Below are 12,408 nucleotides of genomic sequence, written 5' to 3' on the forward strand. Positions count from 1 at the left end.
GGGTCTCCCTCAGAGGTCATGGGTCTTCCAGCAGGACAAGGACCCAAAACACACTTCAAAAAGCACTAGAAAATGGTTTGAGAGAAGGCATTGGAGACTTCTAAGGTGGCCATCAATGAGTCCAGACCTGAATCCCATAGAACACCTGTGGAAAGATCTAAAAATGGGATTTTGGAGAAGGCACCCTTCAAATATCAGGGACCTGGAGCAGTTTGCCAAAGAAGAATGGTCTAAAATTCCAGCAGAGCATTGTAAGAAACTCATTGATGGTTACCGGAAGTGGTTGGTCGCAGTTATTTTGGCTAAAGGTTGTGCAACCAAGTATTAGGCTGAGGGTGCCAATACTTTTGTCTGGCCCATTTTTGGAGTTTTGTGTGAAATGATCAATGTTTTGCTTTTTGCTTCATTCTCTTTTGTGTTTTTTCATTTAAGACAAATTTGTGATTGCAATCATTTTCAGGAAGAAACTGAGTATTATCTGACAGAATTGCAGGGGTGTCAATACTTTTGGCCACAACTGTATAATACTGCCCCTATGTACAAGAATATAACTACTATAATACCGCTCCCTATGTACCAGTTTATAATTACTATAATACTGCCACCTATCTATAAGAGCAGGGAGTGTTTCCACGTGACTGTGAATGTTGATTATCCTCTAGCAGATTACAGATTAGTTGATTTTTATATGGATTAGTTATTTTTCAGACTCATTTAGTAGAAAAATCAGATGGAACGTTGGCCAGATATAGATGTAATGTTTGGTATGTGTGATGTATTGCGGAGTAGTAAGTTGGGGTCTGGCGGCACAGCTACTACAGGGTGTGTGGTAATGCCCTTTTATCCCCTTTGATCTGGTTTTATTTCTACCCCTTCTATCCTTTTGAGAGAACTGTAATTTTATCATGCATCTAGTATGTGCAAAGATCCCTAACTGTCCGTCCTGTGACCCCTCATGGACGATGCTGACCTCCGGCCAGTGACCTCTCATGGATGGCGCTGACCTCCGGCCAGTGACACACGGCTGCTCCGTCAGTAAACGTGGCGACAGCAGCAATGGTCAGATCAGGGAGAGATGAATGACCGCACTGGTGGGGAGCAGAGCCGATGATCAGTCACTGCCGACAGCTAATGATCCCGGGTAATTGAGACGTGGCACCTGGAGCCTTTAAAGGGAGGGGGTACTTTTTATTGCATCTTAAGGCTAGTTTTATGTTTGGTACCTGATTATAAGCCTATACTTAGATCTGCAATGTTCTTGCCGGTGATGATGGCACTAATTGTGCAGGTGACCAGGATTAGTGACAGGTGAGTTACATCACTGCCTCTCTCTGACGCTGTACCGTGGGTGGACTGACCCTCTTCTTACCCCCAGTCATCCTCTTGTCTTAGTGATTTACAATTTAAGACCTTATGTACGTCAGAGCTGCTTGTATGGTTGTGCACAGAGTGGTTGGCACATTGAATGCCGCCATATTATAGAGTAATTCTACAATGGCACCTGCCATTCATATTTTTTTCCTTTACACCACACCAGTGACCTGCATTGACATTTTGGGGACCGTGGTTCTTCTTCAGCCTCATCCCTTTATGACAAGGACCTTTCAGCTCCGAAGAGACAAGATACATAATGGAAAAGGGTGTTGTTATTAATGCCGCAGAGATGCCCAGGGATCAGGTGCCCCCGTCCTGGAAGGGACAGACATTAATCCCAGCTGTTCCCAGTCCCAACAATTAAAGGATTTGTCCAAGAGCAGCATTGTGGATTTGGGATAAGTGTACGATTTCTATGGCTCCCATTGTTTTTGAGTATGGGGGTCCCATGGACAGAAGTGATCATTTTTGCACGCTAGTCCAAGTCTATGGGGATGACTCTGAGCGCTGTACATACCAGTCAGTCCTATAGACAGTGGATGGGAGTGATAGTGTGCAAGCATGATCAGGGTTGCCCCGTTTGTCTACGAGCTCTACCCCTTTAAGATCTTTAGTAAATAGTGGTAATTTTTCTCTGGAGCCGTTTTGTGGTCGCTGTCCGATCACTAACTATATCGCTGTGTATTGAAGGACGTGGGATGAGAAGCATTTAATACACAATAGAGGAATAAAGGTGAGATGACAATAGTCTATTCACTGCAGTAAGTGACGGCTCAGGTTACCCGGCCGCCATACATGTTCTCATCGCTTTCATCTTCTAAAGACTCTTCTGTAGTGCACTGTACAAGCAGCTGATTTATGTTACCAAAAGCTGGACCATCGCCGCTGACCTGCAAATTCTCAATCTGTGATTGAATAGACGAGGACTGTCCTGATCGTGGTCGAAATTAGAAGAGACCCTGCTCCTGACCAGAAATCCGCAGTGTAGCCCGTGAGATCACTGCAGCAACATTAGCATCATCTGCACGATTGTGATCAGCAAGATACTTATCGTCAGAATAGTGTTAGGCATAATCATGGTCATCGTTCAGGATCTGTGCCCAAGATTATTGTGATCCGTACTACTCGTATAGTGATCAGCACAATAGCGATCAGTATAATCATGGTCATCGTTCATGATCTATGACCACGTTCCTTGTGATCGGCAAGATGATGATTGACATAATCATAGTCATCATTTATGATCTGTGACCAAGGTCCATGTGATCGGTAGGATAATGTTTGGCATAATCATGGTCATCGTTTATGATCTGTGACCAAGATTTTTGGGATCCTTACTATAGTGATCAGCACAATAGCGATCAGCATAATCATAGTGATTGTTCATGATCTGTGACCAAGATCCGTGTGATCGGCAGGATAGTGATCGACATAATCATGGTTATCGTTCATGATCTGTGACCAAGGTCCATGTTATCGGCAGAATGGTGATCGGTACCATGATGACCGACATAATCATGGTTAGCGTTCATGATCTGTAACCACGATCCATGTGATCGTCAGGATAGTAATCAACAGAATCATGGTCATTGTTCATGATCTGTGTCCGAGATTCGTGTGATTGACCATGATGGATTCTTTTCATTTTAACCCTTTTTGTGCCTTTAGGAAGATGTCCCACAGGCGCTGAGTAATTCTTCATCCTTTCTTGTGTTCAGTGGGGTAATGGAGACTTTCAGTTTTTAGTCCTAGTACTGTGTTTGGTGGGATCAATACTGAAGAGTCAGCATGAGCGTCTGATCGATCAGTAAATGTGCGTCAGATTGTGTTTTATTACCGAATGTTTGGGATATCCTCCATCACATTCTTCCACTGCTAATTCAGATTATGGCGCATCCTGAGCAGCAGAATTTCAGGTATTATCTTCATGATGGATGTACGCGGTTTAATGAAGCCGTTATAGTCCCAATTGGAGATAAGCCGGGAATCATCATCTTGTCTAATCTGGAATGATATAGAAGCGGGTGATTATAGAATTAGCCCCGATAACATCTCTTCATTGTTTGTAAACTTTGAGATTGATATTAGTAACGACCTCGACCGCAGCAGCTTCTGTGTAAGGCGCTCCCCCTTACTCCGCCAGACGCCGCCATTTCTCTTGTAATTAGATATATACATATTGATCCTGAGAGTCACAAAGCCATCTCTAATTAAAATGGAAATTGAATTTAACGCTGCTGTTTGTCATTTTCGCGCCCCTCCTTTATCACGGTTAAACGCCCAACATAAAACTAATAAAGCTTCATCTGCGCAGATCGATTTTCCGGTAACTTCATTAAATGGCTACTGATAAAGGAATATTCTGCAGTAGAATTTCATTTCTTGAGACAGCAGAGATTGCCGCAGAAGTCGAACTCAATACCGTAACCAGCGATGCGGGAAATGTTTTACCACGTCCCATATTCTATTACTCTATTATATCAGCGGCGACAGCAAGAACGATGAGTATTACTTATGGCTGCATGAAGTGCGGAGTATGAGCCTGCGAGGAGTAGACACTGGTAAACGTCTCCATACTGTGCTCCTTCTGCCTTTTATGCCAGGCGATTATCCTAAAATTAAGTAGATTGCAATCATGCTCTCTTGGGAACTTGTGCAGTGATCGGCAAGAGTTTGTCATTGAGCCGATACTTTATGACCAAAATCTGATCAGTCCGTTATTTTCCCTGTAGATTTCAGCAGGTGAAGATGAATGATCTCAAAAGTGATCGAATTGACGAGATACCATACGGTTACTGTTAATGCGTTTGTTTCACACTAAGGACTCAGTATATCGACGATATTGCTGCATGTACAATGATGCCCTTAGCTTTGTGCTGTTCTTTGACCCCACATTAAAAGCAAATTGACCAATGAAAATCTATGTTCTCGTGCACGAGTGACTTTCCATGCACTTGTCTCGGCTGCTATTCAATACGATACACTATCTGTAATGGCAGGGCACGAAGTACAATGGAGCCAGTCTAGTCTGGAAATTGATCAACTTGATTGGATCGAGAAATCACATATTCATGTGAATGCAGTCACAATTTTTCTGGTCGGTAGAGCTCTCCAATATGGTTCTTCACCTGGTCGTGGACTTTAGGCATGGTCGAGTTATGAGGTCGTGCTATCTATGGTCCATGAGTATTCACCTCCTAAGATGATGATGTTGTAGATGATGTGTTTGTAACCGTTTTCCTGCCACAGATTCGTGGCATTTGGCTGATGCAACGATGAGCCGATGCAGGCGCGCGTCGATGAGCCGAATCGGGAAAAAAAAGGGGGAAATGATCTCCAGCTTGAGCCGAAGCGGGCGCGCAACGATGAGCCGATGCAGGCATGTGACAATGAGCCTATGCCGGTGAATGACGCTGATGCGGGTGTGTGACAATAAGCTGCTGCCAGTGAATGACGCTGATGCGGGTACGTGATGAGCCAATGACAGTGCAGTGTGCTATGAGGAGCTGATGCCGATGCGCATCGTGACGTTGGTAATGAGGTGTAATTATTAACACAGATACGTAGTCCTGATATTACATTTAATCAGAACTTTCTCGATGACCCTGGATTCTCGTGGGTAAATTTTACCTTTCTCAGGTCAGCCGCATTACATGTATAGTAACCTGCCCTGTCCGTGCCCTCCGAGGCGACCGGCACAATTGCCAAATAACAAGGCGAGAGTCCATTGCATTTGCATCAGAAATCCGTCAGGCCGCCGCGCTGTGGAACACAGTAACATTTAATCTGAGACTGGAGAGCAGGTGTTACATTAAAGGTGCCTCAGAGCCCAGGGCCAACTCCTTATGTTACAGGTCGTAGTTCATATGAGCAGCAGCTCCAACACTTCGCATTCTATAAGACGTCTCCTAGCACAACCTGTGCGATGGGGGTCGGGAGGGAAACCAAAGGAAGAACAAGTTAGAAATCACCCGGCGGGGGAAACAGTGTGAACATTTCCCGCTGTCTACAGTGAATATTTCGGGAATGGGCGCACATAAATGCCACATGCACTGGGAATGGATCCTCCAAATCCAACAGGTGCACCCCATGCCATGTGCACCAGCTTGTTTTCCCTGTGTAAAGTGATATTGTCATGACCTGACTGCTAAATAGTGCCCAACGTATGGGGAATGATAACCTTTCTGTAGTGTTCGGCTGGTAATGATGGGGGTTTTCTTCATCTGGAGCTGGGCAGATATGTGCACAGCCTCAGAAGTGCAAGAATATACAGCGAGGCTTATAATGGATTGTAGGACCCGGTAGCCCCCGTGACTATACTCCGTGAGGATCACATTGTATGATGCCGAGCGCTCGCTCCTTACATTTCACAATCCACCGTTTCATCATCCTCATATTTCTTATTCCATGTGATTAATAGATGTATTATATCTCTCCGCAGCCCGCTCATCGCCGTCTCCTTTGCCGCTGCCTGCGCTATTCCGGGGATCACCTTGTTGACTGTCGCCGTAAACCCGCTGACCGGAGCACTTGGTGCATTCAACATCTTCCTCTACACCTGCTGTTATACACCGATGAAGAGGCTCAGCATTGCCAACACCTGGGTGGGATCTGTGGTGGGCGCTATCCCACCGATCATGGGCTGGACTGCGGCTACTGGCAGCCTGGATGCTGGTGAGCGATGCCATGATATAGATTAAGAATTGGACGTTATTATGGAAGACTCTACTACTATGTGTTATATGTCCTACTCCAATCGCATCCAGAGCTGCATTCAGGGTCATTGTGATTTCCTGGCAGTAATCAGCCTGCATCGGTTTACACCTTTACCATGTTGGCGCCTCGTAGGAAATCTAGTGACTCCATGTCCCTCGATCTAGGCTTATTCTTATAGCAAAGTGCCAATTCTAGATGCAGCTCTCGTTTGTGATTGGAGACCTGACAAGTTGACTTTAACCAAATCTCCAGCTTTTGTAAAACTACAAATCGCCGCCTGCCATGACATTTTGAAGCTGTCAGGGCACACTGGGAGGTATTATAGGGCCAGACCGCTCCAGAGAAGGAGCCTGAAATCATCCTCCATGATGACCTCAGTAGGGACTTGGCTGTGGTCATTGCAAATTCTTCATGGACAGATACAACAGAAGCCGATCCTAGTAATTATCATTACTGCTCATCCAGTAATTCTACAGACCCCCTCTCCTGTGTGTCTATGCTCACCTGGGGGCTAATTGTGCAGCTACTAATTTCTAAGAAAGGGCTTTAATTGTGTAGATTGACAGTCAGGGACACTCCTCATAACAGAGTCGTATACGGCAGGTTGAAGCCCCTAATGAGTGCACATATTCACCAGTCCCCACTCCGCATATATACCTTGTATCCGCACCTTCTATAGCATATACTAATCAGCAGACTTTGGAGATCCAAGGTCTCAGGGGCACCTCAATCAGCGGCATTGTGTGCCCAGGTCTCCTGCTCCGATCTCCTGTCATTAGTCCAATCAGACCCCGTGAGTGAGTGCAGCACTTCACGTTAATAGGGCCATGTAATAGTAATTGTCTGTAGCGGTAGCCATACTGGGAACCTTCTTTTATTATGGTCTGTGTATGGACACAGCGACCAGGACTTTAGATCTGTCTCCCATAGAGCATGTTGTATGGCCTCTAATCCAATCACCACTCTCCCTGATGAGAAAGAACAGGGGCTCCTCATTTACCACCTACTCTATAGGTAGCAATGGGAGATACACAGATTTCTCTGGCCAATGTGGAAGACATGAGCATTGGCGCACACGTAGAGTATGACGTATACGTAGAGTGTGATGCAGGACAGGGACCCTCTCGCCCGCTGCCGGATAGCCTACAGCATTAGCATAGAAGACTGAACACCATAGAGAGGCATTTTCTATAGTCATGTCCGTGGCAGGTGGCTGGTTGTGTCCCAATAACCAGAGATGCTCCAGTATTCAAAGCTGAATAGTGGTCATCCTAAAATGGCTGCGATTTCTGATTCACAAGCAGGAGATCGCATCTGTTCCCTGTTTTGGTGTCATGAACCTTTTTCTGCACCCCACAGGAACATGTGCCGCCACGCTCGGTCACATCCATCTCTCCCCCACCTTTCCATGTGACACTTTAAAACTCTCAGCTGTCACTCCCCGGCAGCACCTCGTAGCTGTCACCCCACTTATAAACACTGACGTGATGCCGGGGACCCTTAGCGGGCGAGCCTTTCCTGTGGGGTTACTTTGATTTGTTTAGGTAACAAAGAAACAAACATCCTCTGCTCGATGAATGATGGAGCCCCCTCATCGTATCATTTATTTTCTCAGCTCGTCGCGGCGATTGGGACCCGGCCCTGTGTTTACTCGCAGCGGCATTCGAGGCCTCTTCTACAGACTGTTTAAATAACATGTTCTGAGCCCTGAGCCCTCAGGCAGGGGCTGTATTAATTAGACTCGCAGACTAGAGTCGCTGCGTAAAATGAATTGTGCTACCGGCTGGAAGAAGAGATCTATTGTTCTGGTATTGACCGCTTTCCATATATTGGAAGCTATCGGTTTTATAGAGATTTTCTAAAGTCCACAATGGTCGTACAAAGCCTAATACCATGATCACGGTAAGATATCTGGAGCTTTTCTAATCAGGAGGCCAGGGGGTGTAATGTATATTGTTAATTGATGATCTCGGATACTGCATGACCAGGACCAAAGGCATAGAAATGTCACATACAGTCATGGCCGAAAGTGTTCCAGAAAATGAAGTATTTCTCCCAGAAAATTATTGCAATTACACTTTTTTGTTATACACATGTTTATTTCCATTTGTGTATTGGAACAACACAAAAAAACAGAGAGGGAAAAAAGGCAAATTGGACATAACTTCACACACAACCCCAAAAATGGGTGGGACAAAATTGTTGGCACTTTCCAAAATGAGGAGTAAATAACTTTGTGTTAAGCATGTGATGCTCGTGAAAACTCACCTGTGGCAAGTGACAGGTGTGAGCAAAATGAAAATCACACCTGAAACCAGATAAAAAGGGGAGAAGTTGGCTCAATCTTTGCATTGTCTATCTGTGTGCCACGCTAAGCATGGAGAACAGAAAGAAAAGAGAACTGTCTGAGGACTTGAGAACAAAAATTGTTGAACAATATCAACAATTATACAACTGGATAAGGATTCTGTTGGGAGTTTTCGATTTGGTAAAAAAAAAGTGCATCTTTTCTTGCTAAAAAGTTGCTAAGACTGGTTTTAGATGAAAACAAAGAGCATTTTTTCGTTTTGCACTTGCGTCCTTGTGAAGAATTTAAAGTAAAAGAACTTCAGCAGATACAATAAGATAAAAAAAAAGAAAATGTCTTAAATTAATCACAAATGATAAATGGTGGCCACATAGTTCTTCCACCTGAGTGGCCCCTCAATGTGTGGGCCCCATAGCAGTTGTATAACACCTTATACAACAATTTGGGTAAAATAGCAGGAGTTTCTATAACCTGGGGGAAGAGGGAGTGTTATATACTTATCCTAGAGCGGGTCTCGGGTACTGTGGGGTGGGGACCATGGCTAAGGCCACAGAACCATTACCACACATACACGTAATGATTGACCTTTGTTTCCAGTTTGTACAACGATTTGGTTAAGGAATAGGAGCTTTTGATGACCTATGGATGAAGGCTGGGAGAATTATATACTTTAATGAGGTTAGATTATATTTTATGTAGCAGCTAATTTTCCAAATGTCTGATCTTTGGTCTGCGGGACCAGGACTGTGACCACTGACATAGAACCGTTGTCACGCACACATAACTATTGACCGCTGTTTCCAGTTTATATAGGACCCGATATAACGATCAGATTAGGATAAGAGGAGCAGGGAATATATATATTTTATTGTGGTGAGTTTATATAGATTTGAAGGTCTACGGGAGCAGGACCTCAGACATAAGTGTTATCACGTATGTATATGGAAATTGTTTGTAGTTTCTCTAAGACAACGGTCTGGGTAATACCATATATAATCTAGCGTTCAGTGGGAGCATTCGTTACTTCATTGTGGTGCGTTTAGGTTGTAGAGCAGATTACAGGTGCTGTGGTACCAGGACTACAGACTTGCACACATAGAGATTACCTGCTGTTTCCAGTTTTCTGACGATCTCCTTTTTGTTCTAGGGGCCCTGCTGATGGGTGCCATCCTCTACTCCTGGCAGTTCCCTCACTTCAATGCCTTGAGCTGGAACCTCCGTGAAGACTACTCCAGAGGAGGCTATCGAATGATGTCCGTTACGCATCCAGACATGTGCCGCCGCGTAGCACTTCGCCACTGCCTTGGGCTCATAGCATTGTCCACTGCTGCGCCTGTCCTGGACGTCACTACATGGAACTTCCCCATCATCTCCCTCCCCATTAACCTGTATATCTCTTACTTGGGCTACAAGTTTTACCGGGACGCAGATCGCAATAGTGCCAGAAAGCTTTTCTTCTGCAGTCTCTGGCATCTCCCTACGCTTCTGCTCCTTATGTTGACCTGCAAAAAGTCTGTTGTTGGGAAAAAAGAGAAATCGGAGGTCGTCCAAGACCCCAGCTGAAAATGGAGAATATAGAAATTTCTAGGCGCACACAATGATCAGACTTTACTGTAAACACATTTACAAATAATGAATTTTCTCTGGTGTCCATGACTGATTGACTTCGAGGACACCAGTTTTACCTCATATAATAGGATCGGCCATAAGAAGGGACGTGCATTATAAAGTGCTCTTTATAAGTTAGTGACCCCATCACACCCTGCAAAATCTCGCCTTCCACCTTATGTGATCTGTGAGAATTCAGCAAGCAATATTGTTGGCTCTTCAATGTACGAGAAATTTGTCCATAATACAAGAAGATGGCGTCCGCATGACTCACACATGGACTGGTATTCTCATTGCTACTGGATGGTCCACCAGTAGACTGTATCCAATGTTCTGTACAGTTCAGGTCAAGGGGATAAGACAGTCTCCAGATGGAAGAGCTAATATTTATTTTTTTATTTTCTGAGGTCAGGAAATGGTGTACAACAGTAACCATTCTACGGGAAACTGTTCAGAAGACTATTTATGGTTTCTCGCCGAGTCTAGTTGCCGGTATCCGGGCTCTCAACGTAAATGTTGGGTGAGGCCAAAGAAGCTGCCAGATACTTCTGGCACAGCTTATCATGGAGAAAACAAAGGTTACCCTCAACGGGATCCATCAGTAATATGCCAGTGTCTATGAGCAGCTTTAAAGGGGCTGTCCAGCGGGTAATAAAATAATTTTTAAAGGGTTCAGATTGGATAGAGAACCTCCACTATTTCCCACAGCTCCTGTTCTAAGGTTTATCTGGTCTCCACAGCTCTACTTCCCGATCCCATCGTGACAAAGCAGAAAACGCCCAGTTATAACTGAGTTGGGTCACCGCTGCAGCCAGTGATTAGCTGAGCATCAATATCTGGTGTGTAGAGATGAGACCAACGGTTTAAGCTCTGGAATAGGTAGTGAGGGTGGAAATGTCAAGGTGAGTACCAAGTGGTAGAAATGGTTGTGTACTGCCAACATATGGCCTCATAAGTGGGAACGTCAATGTGACAGTGTCCTACCCATCACTGCACCCCAAGACCACTTCTGGAAACAAGCTGAAACAATCAGTGTATAGGACCCATCAACTTGTCTGTCACCTCCCTTGAAATGGTGGATGGCATCGTCCTCCAAATATAATAAGGGAATGAAATTGCACAAGAATGGTCATATCAATGATCAGGCGTCACTTCCAGTCTTAGATTTGGTTGCTCTTCCCTACCGTCACAGCAGCCACCATTTTTCTCTGATCTGAATTTGCCTTACGTTTCCATGTTTCCTGCTTCGGCCTATGGGGCTCTGAACTTGAAAACACAATCTCTGATACTGTAATGTAAGATATCGCTCTGTTTCTGATGTTTTTTGGCGTATTTCATTAAAAAAAGCAAAACTCCTAATCCTTTCACTGATTTTTTTTTTTTTGTGGATTTTACTTGAGTCCAACAGTCCGGAAGATACAATTATTATGGGATCATTTCCTCCTGCAGCGATCACAGGACACATCTCTTTATGCCCCATATATGTGTGATATGAGGTATTGGCTCGCAACACAATAAAAGCGAGGCCTGTAATTTACTAGTAAGCAAAGTCCCTTCAGATCATGAAATTAAGAGCCGTGTGCGTACATGAGCTAGTCATGCCGGCCTGCGCTTGTGCCAGAGAAAGTCAACATGATCACCAGCTGCCAAAGCTGTGGTGCCAGGGAAAGTCAGCCATGTGTACACTGTAGCTGTACTAATGGAGGGTAGGGATGGCAGATACTTCACCCACCGCTCTTAATAACACTGCCTCATTGGTGGCGCTTGTGAAACGGCACCGGGATTATGTTAACATTTTTATTTTCTTCACTCAAGTGCAAAAATAGTGCAGTGTGCCATGCAAAAAGTGTAAAAGGATGTGATCTATGACAAACCCACTTAGGAGAAGGGTCCCAAGCAAACTTTTTCCTATCTCACAGGACCAGAAGGTCTCATCAATAGTTTGGGATAGGCCGAAGCCCATCTCACTCCCAACTTCTACCTGTGCTGCTACCTCAGTTGGTGCCAGTGGCACCTTGTAGTGCAGTATTCATAGAGGGCACCTAGAAGACTAATCAAGAGCTCATCTACATTTCTAGAAATAAAGCTTTAAAGGAATTTTCCAAGCTGAACAGACTTTTTCCTATATTGCCAGCTCGATCAGTCATCAAAATGTGCGAATTGCTCCCTGGTGGTCCCGTTGTCCATAAACTTCTCATCCTCTTCTCTTAATAGAAGATTGAGAGGAGCAGGAAACGTTGCTAGTCAGGCCGAAACCCCAAATCGCATATGAGCCGTATATAACTAGTGATGAGTGAATGTGCTCGGATAAGGTGTCACCCCAAACGCTCCTGTACTAACCGACTGTCTTCGGCTTGCTCGAATAATATGTTCGAGTCCCCGTGTCTGTTCGACAGCCGCAA

At 44.7% G+C, this 12,408-nt stretch overlaps 1 protein-coding gene across 3 annotated transcripts in view; it reads left to right on the forward strand.

The window, feature by feature from the left end:
- The window catches only part of COX10 (cytochrome c oxidase assembly factor heme A:farnesyltransferase COX10), a 96,344-nt gene extending 84,979 nt beyond the window's left edge, over positions 1–11,365 (forward strand). For all 3 annotated transcript variants that reach the window (XM_073559622.1, XM_073559624.1, XM_073559623.1), the window contains exons 6-7: positions 5,816–6,048; positions 9,546–11,365. In XM_073559622.1, the coding sequence (XP_073415723.1) occupies positions 5,816–6,048; positions 9,546–9,961 (649 nt within the window). In that variant the 3' untranslated portion in view covers positions 9,962–11,365. The remainder of the gene's footprint in view (positions 1–5,815; positions 6,049–9,545) is intronic.
- The last annotated feature ends 1,043 nt before the right edge of the window (positions 11,366–12,408 follow it).

This window comes from Dendrobates tinctorius, unplaced genomic scaffold (assembly GCF_039654945.1).
Source record: "Dendrobates tinctorius isolate UK_male_01 unplaced genomic scaffold, ASM3965494v1 ptg000014l, whole genome shotgun sequence".
Lineage (NCBI taxonomy): Eukaryota > Metazoa > Chordata > Amphibia > Anura > Dendrobatidae > Dendrobates > Dendrobates tinctorius.